Source organism: Pelodiscus sinensis, chromosome 4 (assembly GCF_052426305.1).
Source record: "Pelodiscus sinensis isolate ZL-2025 chromosome 4, ASM5242630v1, whole genome shotgun sequence".
Lineage (NCBI taxonomy): Eukaryota > Metazoa > Chordata > Testudines > Trionychidae > Pelodiscus > Pelodiscus sinensis.
The window spans coordinates 25,048,846-25,065,883 of NC_143055.1; the positions used below are offsets into that span (position 1 = coordinate 25,048,846).

The window sequence follows — 17,038 nt, forward strand, 5'->3', positions numbered from 1 at the left end:
ATTTTGGATTGAGAGTTGTGTGTGTTTGGGTTTTTTTTAGTGTAGGTAAAAGGGGATTGAATGTCATTCTTAAGATAGAAAGGCCTACTCTGCAAAGCCTTCCTTTTTGAGAATCCTAAAGATAGTCAGACTCTGCATTTGCCTGAACTCTTCTGCAGATTCTTTCCAGACAGCTGTATAAAATTCCTGTTACAGAGAAGTGTGAGCTGCAACATTTTGAATCCTCTCTGGACAAATAAATTGATTTAGGCTGTTTTTCCTGTTCTGTATTCACTTGTTCCTGGGGGTTTCTTGTGCATGTGATCTGGCCTCAGTACTAATCTCCAGCATCTGCTACAGACATGCTGGTAAACAGTGCATAAGTGGTGCTGCCTTTCTGAGGACTGGTGGATTATCGCAGCAAGGCTTGTGGTAGCGGAGGGTGGTTTAGAACATTTATAACTGATGGGAGTTGTCACCGAGTAACTATCGTATATCTATTGTGAGCAGGCAAAGGATATGAATAGGACACAGAGAGGGAATGACAGTTAAGGATTGTTAGAACTGGGGTCTTATTATTTACATAGCACATTATAGCTACAGTTACTCAGTGGGATATTCCCTCTACACATGGTTTTGCCCTCCCTCCATCCTCACTAGCTCCTTCCATAGTGGCCAATGAAGCATCCTTTGTGGTATTCATTTAATGTTGCTGTTTGAATCTAGCCCCAGGTTTTCAAAGATTTTTGTCCTGAAATTGTCAGGTGCATGCTGGGATTTTGACAGCTGGACCTGGCGGACAAAAAGCTCTTGGCAGTGGCACCCAAGAAGGAGTAGGAGGTGGGGTGGGGTTGTTTGCAGTATCCAAGAGGCAGTGAAATAATTAACATCATTAGGCTTCTTCTTTGAGTGATTGCTCAAATATATTCCAGTTAGATGTGCAGGTGCCACATGCATGGCTGCCAGAAAGTTTTACCCTACTACTTCCCATTGGGTCAGCCGTGGAGCCCCCTGGAGTGGAACCCTTGCAGCACACTATATATGACCCTGCCGACCCAAACACCTTTCAGTTCCTTCTTACCACCAGTGATGGCTGTTGAAACTGTGGCTCTCTTGCATCACAAGTACCATGAAGAGAGAGGATGTGGCACTGAGTGCTTTAGTACATAATGCACCACCGTCAGTCCAGGGACTGGCTTCAAAGAAGGAATCTCAACACTGGTGAGCCCCGAAGCCCTCCACCCAGTGTCAGACTCATTCTCCAGCACAGCCTTCTAAAGAGGCCAAGTCCTCCTCAGCAGCGCCTTCGGCCTCCACACCCTCCATGGCTCTGAGGCATGAAGGTGCCAAACTCCTCCCACATCCTGAGCCCAGACGTCTTGGACTCTCTAAGGGAGAAAGCGAAGAGGCTGCGAGGGGTACTGTTGAGATGACCCGGTCCTCTTCTAGGGACAGGCCTACCGCTCCCCTCCAGACAACATAGGGGAAGTCAGCCATGCTGGGCCCTCTTGCCCGAGCCCCAGCATCCCTCTGCTTGCAATGACCACACTGCTCTATCGAGCACCATCGGAATGACTCACAGAATCATTCTCGCAGCCGGTCTTCTCGGAGCCATTCCTGCTTGAGGGCTTCTGTGGTGAGCAGATCCCGGTCAGGTTCAGAGTTGTCTTGTTGCTCCAACCATTCCAGCACTGGCTGGCATCAAGGGGTTTCATGGCACCGTCCAACTCCTGGCTCCTACATGCACCATCAGCTTGACCAAAGCCCTTCTCGGACCTCATCCAGCTCCAATCTTTGGTGCACGTGGCTTCACCTGAGCACTGGCTTTAGTCACGATGCTCCCGTCATTGCTCTCCATGCCAGTCCCGCTCTTGACACAAATCCCGCTCCCAATATTAGTCTCGATCTCAGTCCCAGTGCTGGTCTCCATCTCAGCATCTTCCATGCACTGCATGCAGCCTCCATGCTGGTCACAGTCTGGTGAGTGATGCAGGCCTGATCACCCGACACCCCTGCACTGACTGCCCCTTCAGTGGTAGCTGGCACAGCCACACGTTGGCCTTCTCGCTCAGGTTGCCCCTCATCTCTCCTGAAGGAAACTTCTGTGGCCCCAGGCTGGTTGATATCAACAGGTCCTCATCTCTCTGTGAACCAGTGAGTCCCCCACAGTAGCCGCCATAGTGGCAATTTTGGATGAGCATTCCACCAGGCCCACTGGCCCTCTGTTGGCCAATTCTAAGTCCTGGGCTCCAAAGTGACTATCAGTCACCCCCTGCCACCAGATCCAATGCCTCTGATTACACCATTGCCAGGGGCCTAGCATAGCCAGGACCAACCAGGGGATGAACAGAACGCAGGTCGCCCGGTAGCTTATCTTATTCCCCAGACAAGGTGGTGACGGCCACCCCCCCCCCCATCTCTGGTCCTCTCCCCCATAGACTATAAGGCTTTTCAGGAGCTGTTCCATAAGGTGGCCCTTAGTCTTAACCTCTAGGTGGAGGAGGTAATAGAACAGGATGACTCCATGGTCAACATCCTGGCTCATGAAGGCCCTTCCAGGGTGGCCCTCCAAATTATCATGTCTATCCTAGCCTCAACAAAGACCGTCTGGCCCACTCCTGTCTCTAGTCCCCCAACGTCTAAGGGAGTAGAAGGAAAATACTTTGTCAAGGAGCTTGAATATTTGTTCACCCACCCTCCACTGTGTTCCCTGATGGTGGAGGCGATGAACGAAAAAGAGCATCAGGGCCATCAAGCTCTTGCACCTAAGTCAAAGGATATTAAGCATCCTGACCTATTTGTCTGAAAGGTCTACTCTACAGGGGGATTACTACTCCAGATAGCAAAACAACAGGCTATTCTGAGTTGTTATGGGTATAACTCTTGGGATTCTTTGGTGAAGATTAAGGATTTGCTCCCTCAAAAATCTTGGGATAAGTTTGCCGCCTTGGTCCAGAATGGTAAGGCAGTTTCTGAACCTGACTCCAGGCCTCTCTGGACACTGTAGACTCAGCAGTGTGGATTCTGTCTTCCAGCATCGCCATGCAATGTGTTCCCTGGCTCTAACCATTGAGCCTTATCCCTGAGGTCCAGCAAGCCCAACAGGATCTTCCCTTTGATCAGTTGGGCCTTTTTGTAGAACAAACTCATTCAAAGTTGCATAGCCTCAAAGACTTTCATAACACCATGATGTCCTTGGGGATGTATGTGCCATCTATGCAACATAAGGGCTTCAAAACACTGTCCTTGAGGACACTTTTCCCTCCTCATCCTAGGACTGATTTCTCATGCTGGCAGTCTCGGTATCCCTGTCTCAAGCCATCCAGGCCTCAGTCTGGGAACAGCTAGGGACAGTCTAAGCCCTCCTTGGGGTCTAAGCAGGCATTTTGAAGGTGCACCTGTGATGGATCGAAGGGATGCTGTCCTTTTCTAAACATTCCAGCATTCAGTAACTAAAGGCTTAAACCCATGTAGCCAGGAAGTATTGGCAGGGAACCAGGAGAACCAATGAGAAGAAAGTCTTGAGATTTGAATTAAAAGGGAATCTGCCTGCTGCTTTTCTTTTGTGGGAGTTCAAACTAGGTGAAAAAAGATTAATTGAACCTGGCAGGGATCCCATGTCTAGAAAAGGAATACTCATGTCTAGAATCATACCTTGGAAGTACAGATATGTGAATAGATAGGTAATGTTTTAATGAGATGATGTCTGGTCTGATCCCCACTCTCGCACTCCGAGTGCAGAAGATGGGGGCCTGCAAAGACCTTAAATACCTTGCCTCTGGGCTCTGCTTACAGAACCTCCCCAGAGTCACAGATACACTGGCTCTGAGAAATAAACAAAAGCTGCCACCATCAACCCTGAAAAAATAGGAGGGAACACTTAAATTCCTTTCCCAGGGGTATCCCAAGCTTTTTTGCCCCAATGAGGTTGAAAAAAGAAAAGAGGAAAAATAAATTGCAGTCCCTGATAGCTGACCATTTGTCTTAGACAGACAGACATACACACACAGAGCCCCTGTTCCTTTCCAGGACACAAGAATCAAATCATCATCTTTAAAAAGTGATTTTTATTAATAAAACAAAAGATATACTTGATAAGGCATACTTGATTGCTAGGTTTTGCAGAGCAACTAAGTAAAACAAATTAAAACACAGAAAATCTCTGGGAACGACTCTTAGGGTATGTCTACACTACAAAGTTAATTCAAACTAATTAACTTTGATAGGCGATACACATGCAAACCGCTAGTTCGAACTTAATTCGAACTAGCGGTGCGCTTAATTCGAACGAGGTAAACCTCATTCTACGAGGACTATCGCCTAGTTCAAATTAACTAGTTCGAATTAAGGGCTGTGTAGCCACTTAATTCGAAATAGTGGGAGGCTAGCCCTTCCCAGCTTTCCCTGGTGGCCACTCTGGGCACCACCAGGGAAACTCTTCTGCCCCACTCCCGGCCCTGGAGCCCTTAAAGGGGCACGGGCTGGTTACGGTGTCCGTGCCAGGTGCAAGCCTGCCAGCACCCAGCCAGCAGACCCTGCACCTGGCACGGCTCGAGCTGGCCACCCGCTGCCACCCAGCCTGCCGCCTCTTCCCGGGACCAGGCTGCGGCTCCCGGGAGCCTGCCCAGGTCCGCAAGAGGCGGGCACCCGCCTGGTCTAGTGCAGACATCGTGGACCTCATCCACGACCTCCGCACTAGGCACAGGAAAGTGGCCATCTAGGGCAGGATAGCTGCCAGCCTGGCCACCCAGGAGCAGGTTGGCATGAAAATCAAGGTGGTCCACTGAGACCCCCAATCCTGAGCCCTGAGCTTAGAATGGCCGTACTGGGTCAGACCAAAGGTCCATCTAGCCCAGTAGCCTGTCTGCCGACAGCGGCCAACACTAGATACCCTGGAGGGGATGGACCGAAGACAATGACCAAGCCATTTGTCTCGTGCCATCCATCTTCAGCCTTCCACAAACAGAGGCCAGGGACACCATTCCTGCCCCCTGGCTAACAGCACTCCATGGACCCAACCTCCATGACTTTATCTCACTTCTCTTTAAACTCTGTTCTAGTTCTAGCCTTCACAGCCTCCTGCAGCAAGGAGTTCCACAGGTTGACTATTTGCTTTGTGAAAAAGAACTTTCAGTTATTAGTTTGAAGCCTGCTACCCATTCATTTGATTTGGTGTCCTTTAGTCCTTCTATTATGGGAACTAATGAAGAACTTTTCTTTATGCACCCTCTCCACACCACTCATGCTTTTATAGACCTCTATCATATCCCCCCTCAGTCTCCTCTTTTCTAAGCTGAGAAGTCCCAGTCTCTTTAGCCTCTCTTCATATGGGACCTGTTCCAAACCCCTGATCATTTTAGTTGCCCTCCCCTCTCCCACCCTCTCTCTTCCCCTCTCTCACCTTCTTTTCCCAGTCTCCCCGAGTTTTGTTCAATAAAGAGAGTTTCTATTTTTGAACACATGTGTCCTTTACATCAGGAAAGGGGGCTAGGGAGGGGTAAGTGGAAGGAGGTGAGGGAGGAATGGGGTACGAGCCCCCGATGGGGAGGACTGGGGTGGCTCTGCGGGCAGCTTGAGGTGGAAGCTCTTCTGCAGCCCCCCAATTGACCCCCCCCCCGGATGGCAGCCTGCGGCAAGTGCAGCCGGGCTGATGGCTGAGTGCTGTGATGTGCCAAGTGCGGGCACTCAGGGCACTCCAAGCCAGGACTGCTTTGCAAGCGGGGAACCCCTGAGAACTGTCTGTCCGGGGTGGGGGTCGGGTCCCTTTAAGCACAGCCCTCGGCTAGCCTGAGGCAGCAGCTCCACACTCTAAGTCCTAATCTGATGCCCTGCCGGCACTGCTTCCGGCCAGACTTAACCTCAGGTCAGGGTTCACTCTGTGTGGTCATGCTAGTTCGAATTAGCAAAATGCTAATTCGAACTAGTTTTTAAGTCTAGATGCGCTAATTTGAATTAGCTTAGTTCTAATTAACTAATTCGAACTAAATTAGTTCGAATTAGTGCTGTAGTGTAGACATACCCTTAGATAGTGAATGGAGGAGGGAAGGCATGGATTTACACAGAACAGTTCACACCAAACCACAAAAATAAAGAAAAATACCTTAATCGTGACTAAATACACCTTTCCCTTTATTTACTCACAACCCCTTCCTGATTCAGTCCACTTCCATACCCCAAATTCCTTGGAGGCATGGTAGTCCTGCCTTGGTTTAAATTGTTCTTTGTCTCTCAACTCCTGGCTTAACTCTCCCACACAAAGAAAGCAGGCAAGATATCTTATACAATTCAGATTTCAGCACCGTGTTTCCATTGATTCTTCTGGCCAACACCCTTGCTAGTTACCTGAATTTAATCCCTTAGTCACCGGGTGCTGGCTAGCACTCCTCCTATTCATCTCAGACACGGTCAGGTTATTTTCTTTGTTTTGTAGTTTGGTTAAATTTCTCTATGATGAGTCCATGTGCCTCCCCCCTCCGCTTACACTGTTAACTAAAACTGAATCCCATGAAAGCAATTCTCTGTGCTTTAATCTGTTTTTTCTTAGTTTGTCTTATTACACCTAGGAACCAAGTGTTTTTTACCAAGTATAGCCTTTTGTTTTGTTAATAAAATCTCCTTTTTTGAGACCATGATGTAATTCTTGTGTCCTGGACGGTCTCTGTATGCATGCCTAAGACTGGGAGGCCAGCTATCAGAGATTACAGTTTGGGATTTTTTGTTCAAGCTCTCTTGTGGTAAAAGATCTTGGGGTGTACCCTCAAGGAAGAAGTTCCCAAGTGAATCTTCTGGGGTTCAAAAAGATTTTTTCTTCCACTTGTGTGTTGGGATGACTGTTCCCCACTCTGGCACTTCGAGTGCAGAAGGTGGGGACCCACAAAAGACTTTAATAATACCTTGTCTCTATAGGCTTCTGCTTAAAAACTCCTCGAGGTCACAGATTCCCTGATGTTGGGTGATATGCTGCCACCACCCAAGTGGGGAAAAAAAAGGTGCATAACCATTTTTAGTTAGAAGCCCCTTTGAGAGAAATGGCATTCATTCAGACTTCTCTCCCAGCGATTGCTCCATGCAGATTGAGAAATATGCATAGCTCGTACATTCCATTCCTATTTTGAATGTTTCCTTTTCCACAATAAGGACTGGAGGCTTTGGGGGGAGGCAGTTGTTTTTGTTTTTAAATGAAAGCTTACACTCTAGAGGACGGTTGCATGGTAATTTCCAAACAGTGGAGAATTGTGCAACCATTTATGTGGCTGCACAATAACTTAATGCATAGAGTCAGGCTGACTGTAAGTCCCAGAATGAAGTGAAAGATTTTCATGCACATGCTAATCAATGGTGTAAATTACATAGCTAGTGATAATAGTGCAGGTTCCCAAGGCCATTGACTTTTAAAATGATTTTCATTGTACAGTTTTTCCTCCAAAGTGGTACATTTTATAATGTTTCAAATTTAAAGCTACCGATCATTTCCTTTGTTGTAATGCTGTGTGATGGGGAGAGCTGTCCCTTGAAGGTAGTAGCATCTAGCGATCAGTCCATCTTGCTAAGTGGCATGGCCTGTCGAGTCCAATAGAGAGAGAGAGAGAGCCTTAACAGGATTAGTGATAGAGGGAAAGTGTCTCTGGGAATGAATAACATTTGCACAAGAAATCCTCTTGCAGAGAGAATGGGGCAGGCTCCCTTACTCAGACAGGAAAAAAAAAAAAAAAAGAGGAGCTGGGATATGGGGCCTTATGGTATGATGTTGAATATGTCTGAACTTTTATCATTGATTCCTCTAGGAGCTCCAATTGGCAGCTTATTTAACCAAACTGACAATGGTACCAGTGGGGATGTTGCACAGATTGTTGAACTTACTGCTGCCTTCGAGTTCACAGACTGAGCTTCTTTCAGTACTAGATTCAATCAGCGGCAGATACGCAGACAGTGTTATTGAAAGTGACAACAACGTGGAGGAAGCCGACAGTTGTAGAAAGAGGTAAGTGTGTGCCAGTTTAGAGCTGAAAATTCCAACTAGGGGCTATTACTTTAAGACAGGTGCAGCGGTACAAGCAAATGAATGCATTTTCCTGCTGAAATATTGTTTCTGAGCGGAAATAAATCATTTGAACTAGAAAACTTTGTGATTGTTTTAAATATCTTAACTACAGTATGACTTTAACGGGAGAAAAATGTGATCTGTATAATTCATAGATGTAGCCAACTCTTTCTTTGCTTTTAAATGTTCCCCCTCCATTTTCTTATTTACCCCATTTTCTTTTGCTGTATTTTATTTGTTTTAATTTGCTATAGACTGTTGCTGTCTCACAGGGAAGGTAGTAGGCAGTTATGTGGGGTAAGACAACGCTGTAAATTACAGTCGAGCCTCAGAGTTAGGGACACCTTGGGAATGGAAGTTGTTCATAATTATGAAATGTTCATAACTCTGAACAAGCCGTTAGGGAGTGTTCCTTAAGGTGGTCTGCATGGAGTGGGGGCTCACACCTGGGCAGTAGCTTCCTGGCAAGTGGGGCTCAGGACAGGCAGCAGCTTCTAGCCCCCTGTCTACAAGATGATGAGTGAGGCACCTGGGGGCGCACAGTATCAATGGACGCTCAATAGAAACTATCTTAAACTGAGATGCTCCTCCAGAGCACAGCATTCAGGCAGCTGACACTCCAGCCCAGGTTTCAGTACCATTTTGGAAATTTTCTTTCCCCAGCTTTGAGCTTGTAAGTTTGTTCCCCTCCAAGCCCCTGGGTAGGGAGGGAAGATAAACAGGGTTCACGCCTCCTACTTGTAATTGGCTTCCCCACACAGAGGTGGGGAGTGGGGGCAGGCAGCCCAGATATGCCTCCCTTTATGATGCAGTACAGCCACAGTACAATACAATACAGTTTGTACTTTCCTTAACCAGGACTCTCTGGTCCAGCAACATCCATGGTTCAATCCAGGTATAGGGAGGTGTGGCCACAGGGCAGGAGCACTGTAGGGAGGGCAGCAACTCAGCCAGGAGGGGGCAGGTCCCAGCAGCTAGGCAATAGCAGGGGGCTGGCAGCAGCCACATAGCTCCTGCCCTGGGGGCTGCCGGGAAGCTCTGGCACCAGCTGTGCAGCCCCGGCAGTGGAGCTCCGACTGCAGAGCTCTAGCCCTGGCCCAGGCAGTGGTCAGGGAGCTCCCGCCCTGGCTGCACAGCCTCAGCAGCAGCGGGGCCAGTAGGAACTGGTGAGTCCCAGCCCAGGGAGCGACGGCTGGTCAAGCAGCAGCAGGTCAGGCTGGAACATAGTGCAAGGAGAGGGCAGCATTGCAGCACAGGTCAGGAGGGTAGGGACCTCCCCTGGTCCAGCAAATCCCCTCAATCAGGACCAGTCAGGTCCTGAGGGTGCCGGACCAGGGAGGTCCAACCTGATAGTTTACTTCTAGTTCCTCATGGTGTCTGGTTGACTGGTCACTCTGTAACTCTGTTGTTTTTGTCTACTGTTGTCCTCTCTAAGGTTTTTCATTTAAATATATGGGACCTTATGTGTAAAGGAAATAAAAAGTAAACTAAGCGATAAATTGCAGGTTTGCACACACAATACTAAAAAAGCATTACCCACAAAAGCACAAATCTTAACCTTTACAAATACATAGGTATGTGAGGCTTTAGAGCCAGACATGGTCTTAAGAGTCTGGTCTTCTTTGTTTGAACAAAGATCGGAAGGAGCTAAATTTCCAGTTCAGTGGCAGAGAGGAAAACTGGCAAGAACAGCTGTGCTTACAAGATTTCTGTCCAGGACAATAGTGATCTCATGAGAAGAGCTAACCTAGCTATTTGCCCTGTAGAAATCTAATGCAATCAACTGTCTGATTAGATCACTGTCACTTTGGTCCAAGCCGTTAATGAGGTTTTAGTATTATCATATCCAAACCCAGCTTTAGCAATCAGTTCCCCATTTTTAAGTCCTTGTAGGAAACACCATAGATCCAGCCTTTCCTCAGGCTGGACAGAAGAAAGTGTGTGATTCTCCTTGCTTCCTGTTGGGTAATATAAACAAGCTACATAGTGGGCAGAGCTGTCCTAGATTTTGCAGAAATTTTTAAAAGGTGCACAGCATATTCAGTGACCAATTGTTAATTGCTCCTATAACTTTTCTGTTTTAGGCCACGTAAGCAAATTATTAAGTCCATTCAAGCAAGTGACGAGGAGTCCTGTGGCACCTTATAGACTAACTGAAGTGTAGGAGCATAAGCTTTCGTGGGCAAAGACCCACTTCGTCAGATGCTTTTGCAGATTCAGACTAACACGGCTACCCCTCTGATACTCAAGCAAGTGAGATTCCATGCTTATGCAGCTGTCTTTTTGGTGTATAAATCTTAATTTTTCTTTTAAATCTAACAAAGTGACTATACATCATGGAGAACTAGCTGCATTGCCCCTGTCTTGCATACATCTATGCACATGCCTAACTTCATAATTATGGTCCTTCCTTGATTACTTTACTCTTTACTGGCTCAGCTGTGCGAGCTTATATGTTTTGAGAAAGGGGTCCAAGTTTTGCCCAGCTCTTGCTTCTGCCCTCCCACTCTCTTTTTACCTGCACAGGAGAGAGAGTGGCAGATCCACAAAGGCTACTGGAACCCAGAATACAGGAGTCACACAAGAGGATGAAGGAAGCATCTTACAGTAGAGAGCATGGGTCATGTAGGAGCGCTCCATTATAAATATTGTTGGGCAGGACATTTTAGCAAAAATAACTGAACATTCCTGATGAATGTAGTTAAGTTATTATTAACCTTCATTTTAAATAACTAAAACCACACGATTCTGGTTATTTTTGTTGGTTTGGGGAGTGGTTGTATTTGTTTTGTTTTGAAGGTGGGGATGTAAAATTCAGTATTTTCTCTTGTTTCCCTCCTTACTCCCTTAGGAAGCACCAAGGGTCATGGCAAGCATTAGAGAGCAAAGTAAGGCAGGATTTGATAAGCAAAGGCTTGGAGAAGATGCATTCTGCAAACAGGAGAAAAGAAAGGTAAAGAAACATTTAGGTTTTGCTCTAAGGGAAAATAAAACTTGTACTTCATCTCTCCCAAGAGTCCTCCCTTTTTATGAGAAGTGTTTTAGAATTCATGAAAATAATCACAAATATAGATCTTCTGCCACTGTTGTCCTAGCTCAGAATGCATGTGAATATGGAACTCAACATTCCATAAAGCATCCTGTACACTTACTGAGCAGTAATAATAAAATCCTTTCAAAGGAAATATTGATGCTCCACATGTTTTGCCCATTTGCTTTCTTGTATGTAACATTTTTTATAAAGCTACTTACTCATTGGATACTATATTTCATACAATGAAGTAGATGCTGGGTTGGGATGGTGTACATGATACATACAGTATGTCAATTTCTAAATACAGTTTACATTAGTTTCCCAAAGTACAATGAATATTTTTACTAGAATTTGACTATATAGTCAGGTGTACCATGTTGTGCCGGAACTATTATTTTTATAAATCATTTTAAAATTTAATTCCCTTTTCTTAATATAGCCTGCTAAAGAAGAAGCAACTTGAACTCCTGGAAACAGCATCATTCTCTCACTTAGGAAGTTTGTCTAGACACCCTTCTGGCCAGCCTGATTCATTGAACCTTGCTACAGCAGAAGCCATTGAGCTGTTAGACACAGGGGAGAAGATATTTTTGTTCCGTGATCAAAGGGATCCAATACTTGCTTTGTACAGTTCTCCAAGAAAAAAGAAAAAGAACTTCCTAAATTCCAAAAAGGCTTCATTGACAAACATAGGCTAATGAGGAAGATACCCATTCAGTGCATGGATTAGAGAGAGAAAGTTTATTTCCAAATAAGTGTCATGAAAAAGGAGATCGTGTACGTTGAAATCATCCGAGTTGTTGTATAAGTTGCAATACTTGGATTTTTGCATTGTAAATCATTTTTATTCTTAGAACTGGATTTTGTGCTCTTGTCATGCAGCAGTGCACATTCTGTGTGTATTAACTATTGCAGGAGCAGTAGGTGAATGTGTCATATTCTGAGTTGCAGAATGTAATGCTCATTTAATTCATTGTATCAGTTTTGTATTCTGAGCACATGTACAGTATGCCTAGCCATTTGATAGACTTCTGTCAGCTGAAGAGCTGGTAGCCTGCTGTGTAAGTAAGTCAGTGGGCAATCATCAAGAATATTTGACAGTCTGAAGTCAGCTCCATCTACAACGTGAATCATTAGAGAAACCCCATTTGAAGAGATTAGCTGCACATTTGCCCAACCCTATTTAAAAATGGTGCAGATGACGACCACATGTGCCTTGGCAGGTCAAAATCTGAGGTGTATATGGTTGGGTGGGTGATGAGAGAGTGATTAGTGCCTATCATTGCTGACCAGTCATGGCACGCAAATTCCCCTGTCGTGCTGTGGTGGCATACGTGACTATAAAAAGGTGTCTAGAAGACAGTGAACTAGCAGGTGGTCAAAGAGGTCTGAATACAGAGGCAAGTTCTCATGGCTCTTTGCTAGGAGTATGATGGAAGTCTCTTCGTGGTGTATATGGGGTAGTGCTATGTTACTAAGTATTGGGAGCCATGGCAACAGAGTTGCATGTAACATCCTGGTAACAGTGAGCCTAGCTTTGTCAAGCTCTACATCCACCAGCCTCAAGGTAAGCAACAGCAGACAGGAACACAATACTCTGCTGTTGAATACTGATTTGACTGTATGCAATATTTTTATTATTGTTTGTTGTACTAACTTACATGAAATCAACTCCCGGTTAACAATTGCAGGATACAGAACTAAATACAGAAAGAAAAGGAAAAACAGTACGTCAGATAACTGTGGTAATAATTATTAATAAATAGTTTGTTAATAACCACTATCAATTGGGTTTTATTTCCACAAACTGTGTCCTAAAATTACAGCTAATGGATTGTCCAGACACATATGCATGTGCTTCATTTTGTTCACTAGAATAGTTCCATTGGCTTTAGTTTTTCTCCAGCTTCCCCAAACAGGACTGTGAGTTTGGCTCAGGTATAAGAGTTTGAAGGATCTGACACAATCTTTTGTACTAGCGCTGCAACAATTTTGTATCTGCTCATAGACAAGTGGAGAAAATGGAAATTATGTTATTTTCAACAGATGTTAGTGCTCAAAGGTATTAGTGACCAGCTGTAACAGCGTCAGCTTCTGCCTGTCATGACTGCCCCTTTTCTCTGGCCAATGTATGTGTAATCTGTTCTTTTTCATGGGGCAGCACCCACCTCCTGGGGATGGTTCCCAGTGATGAGTTGGGTGTGAGCCTGCTTTTGTTTTTTGGTCTTACATCGGAGTGTCACCTACCTCTTGCAAGTGCCCCCTATTAGAAATGAACAGGTTACCCAGAGGTAGATGGGGGAGAAGGGCTCATTTATTGTAGATACTCGTTCCACCTCAACCTCCCCTCCTCAGTCCCTGGAATCCCAGTAAGCAACAGACTAACCACAGGTACACCTTTTTGTCTTAGTTAGTATCACCCTTTAAGCCCTAATTTAGTAATGTACACACCATATAATGCATAATCATAACCATGTGATGAATATATTTATTCCCGCCCGTTTACAGCTTTTTAGTTGATGTAAGCAGTTCTCACATCACACAGCTCCTTAAATCAGCAACTCAGTGGGGGGAAGATGTGACCCTGAATATATTTGAGAGAATGGGAAAGGATATGGGGGTAGGAAGATAGCATTATTAACGCAGAGAGCATTCATTACAAGTTACATCCTTGGTACAGCTGCATGCTTCTCTATCCTGAGCAAGCGGGAAAGGAGGAATCAAAGCAAGTCTATAAATCAATAGAAGCAGTGTCTGCCTGAGCCATGCCCCATTACCTTTATTGTAACTACCGAGACCCCTAATTTAATCCTAACATGTCCCAACACCCCACACCTCCTGGCCAATGTTCTTTCAGTGGGTCTTCAACAGTTCAGCCCTCCAGCTGAGACACATACTGCCCCTCCTTCCAGGGTATACATCCCCATGTTCTTCTCACAAGCTGGTATGGTGCTGTAAATCTTAGACTTCCTCTCAAGGCACTAACTTCTTCAGTCATCCAGCCAGGACTCATCTCAATACCCTTGGCTAATGTCCTTTCAACAGCCCTCCCTGGTCTCAATCTGCAACCAGACCATCAGGGCTTATCTTGGTACTCTTGTGTGGTCTGGCCAGGTTCTATGCTTAGTTGCCCAGGCTGAGCCTGACTGCATTGACCTTTTCATAGTCCTGCTAGTATTCAGCCAGCCAGGCATCCAGTCTTTGGCAGACTTCTCTGGGCTCTTTAGTCTGATGAGGTCTCTGCACTGAGCTGTGCCTGCTTCTGCTATTAATTTAATGAGCCAAGAATCCAGTCATCCCTCCTCAAGCTCCACATTGCAATCGATGGCTCTGCTCTGTTGTTTGCCTTTTATTTGGCCCGTGTGGCCCCTCATTGGTTGCTCCAGCAGGCCTTCGGATAGGCCGCTCCTCCACAACCACTCTAGACTGACTGGAGGACGACTTCTTGATATGCATCTGACGAAGTGGGTCTTTGCCCACAAAAGCTTATGCCCCAACAATTCAGTTAGTCTATAAGATGCCACAGGACTGCTCGCTGCTCTGGAGCAGAGACACGCAGAACCACAAGGCCTCCAGCAGAGGGCCTCTGGACCTACTCCACTCTGCTGCTCCAACTCTCATAATTGTAGGGATTTTTTTCCCTGTAAGCTCTAGCTTCTAGATTCATATGAATATATGACAGTCTGTTCATTTATTAAATAATAAAGTTTTAGCTGTGATAACTGGGATGAGAGGGACTTGAAAACCTAAACCCTAGAGACACTAACACCAGAAGGAAAATAAAAAAGAAGCCCACATTTATCATTTTTAAAATCTTATGATGTTTAAGACAATCATGATTTTTAGAGCATAACTCATCATTTTTTGAATGGCACTAGTATGAGCACATACCCTAAAGCTGTTCATGCATTAGTGCTGTATATTTTCATCTAAGCAAGATGTCCGTTTCTTTTGGGAAAGTAAACACTAATATTGTATTTGTTTCTGTAATTGCTCATAAAATGGCAGAATTGCATTTATTCTGAACCTAAATGGAAAAGTAACTTCTCTTTACATATCAGGGACTTCTAATATTTTGTTATTCATTGTACAGTAAACATTTTTCAGCTATTAACACAGTTCCTGATAGTGTGAATTAATTAGCATCACATCTTGATAATCCAGTGACAGTTCTTAGCCTGCTCCTGTTTATCCTCTTTGAAACAAAAGTGACTAAGGTTGCACCATGGTAGAAAAAGACATTCTCAAGGAACTACTGTTTTTGGCTACATTCAATTTGCATCCTTCCTGGATAGATTATGGCCCTAATGTGACTCTTAAATGTAGCACCCAAAAGCCAATAGAACCTGTGGTGTGAGTGTATGATAACACTGCGGAGGTTAGTTAAATACAAGCTACTGCTTTGACAAAGCAAAACTGAGAGTCACCTAACTATATGAAAGACTTAAAACAAGAAATAAAATTACTTCACTTAAACTTTCCGATAATAGGTTTTTTAATAAAAGACAAAGCCATCACCAAAGTTTTGAAAATGTTACAGCTAAATACTCACGAGGCTAATGCATGCTCTGAGATGTTCAAAGCATTTTTCAAAAACTCGTTAAAGTAGCCTTAAACCTTACTGGTAGCAATAATGTGTGTGCTCGCATACCTAATAAAGCAATAACACAAATGAATAAAGTTTTTTTTAAAAGCCGCAGAATGAGCTGGCTTCCCAACGGAATTCTTCTCAAAGTAGAAAGAATTTAACCCATACATTGTCAAATCTTTATAATTTTTTTTTTGTCATTAAAACCACGCAGGATTGTTTTCAGAAGCATATATTACTGAAAACTTTAGTGGCGATTCCACTGATTGAAGGCCAAGAGCTATAAATTATGAGGATAAAGTGTATGCCAAAATACGAGATCCAAATCTTATGTGTAAACTCACCAGATAGGATTTGTCAGAGATTATCTGTGTATTCAGTAACACAAGGATTTTTTGCACATCTAGCTCTTCCAGCCAAAAATCTTAACAGCTCAACAGTTGTAATCTCCTTGAATGAGGGAAAGGCATCCCATGGATGAAATAAAAAATACACTTCCAAAATTCAATATGTTTTCAAAGAACTATATAAATATTGAATCTCAAAACATCTACATTCAATAGATAATGCCCTGCAATCGTCCTGCAATGACTGAACACGTGCTTAACTGTGTGTGGCCCCAGTGAAGTCGTGGGACTGTCCCAGTCTGTAAAGGCATAAGTTTGTGTGACAGAGTCTATTCAGGATCAGGACCTAAGTAAGTATCCTTAATCCCTGTTTTACAGATAGGAGAAAACTCTGCCATGGAATCTACTAGCTAAGCACCATAAATTTAAATCCATTCGGATATTTCTATTAGTTATAGTGTTGTTGCCTATTACAAAGAAAAAAATGATCGATCGAAAGGCCAGATCCTGCAAAGTGCTGAACACCATTGGGAGGTGCTCAGCAGACGGAGTTGAGGGCATACTGTACCTTGCACAACCAGATCCTAATGTGCTGTCACTCTGGTATAATCCCCTATTGAAAAACATCTGGAGCCAAAGGAGAAAGATAAAAGGTCTGGTCTTGTGAGAATCACCATGTTATTGGGGGCCTAAAAGATAAATCCCATTCATCTGACAACTCTTCCTGTAGGTTCTCCACCTAGCTACAGAATTCACTTAAACAGTGGAGTCAAAGCTATCAAAAATTAGGGGCCCCACTAAAGAGCAATTCAATGATCCAGGAATTCACCTGTCTTCCCTTGAAAGCTTTAAGTGTTTTTCACCAACTCCTCACTGTAGATAAGCAGCAAGACAGTGTGCTTGTAATAATTGATCTTCTCAGGGACCTCTATCCCTGCCCCCCCCCCAGCCCAGGGGTGGGGAGCCTAAGGCCCAGGGCCCACATTCAGCCCCCCAGCTTGCCTGGATCTGTCCCCTGAAGCTCAGGCTGCCCTCCCTGCACACAAAAT

The 17,038-nt window shown here is 44.7% G+C and overlaps 1 protein-coding gene across 4 annotated transcripts in view; it reads left to right on the top strand.

Moving 5' to 3' along the window:
- The window catches only part of EVC2 (EvC ciliary complex subunit 2), a 155,069-nt gene extending 142,232 nt beyond the window's left edge, over positions 1-12,837 (top strand). For all 4 annotated transcript variants that reach the window (XM_075930752.2, XM_075930753.2, XM_075930754.2 and 1 more), the window contains 3 exons: positions 7,764-7,960; positions 10,872-10,973; positions 11,494-12,837. In XM_075930752.2, the coding sequence (XP_075786867.2) occupies positions 7,764-7,960; positions 10,872-10,973; positions 11,494-11,752 (558 nt within the window). In that variant the 3' untranslated portion in view covers positions 11,753-12,837. The remainder of the gene's footprint in view (positions 1-7,763; positions 7,961-10,871; positions 10,974-11,493) is intronic.
- Positions 12,838-17,038: the final 4,201 nt, after the last annotated feature.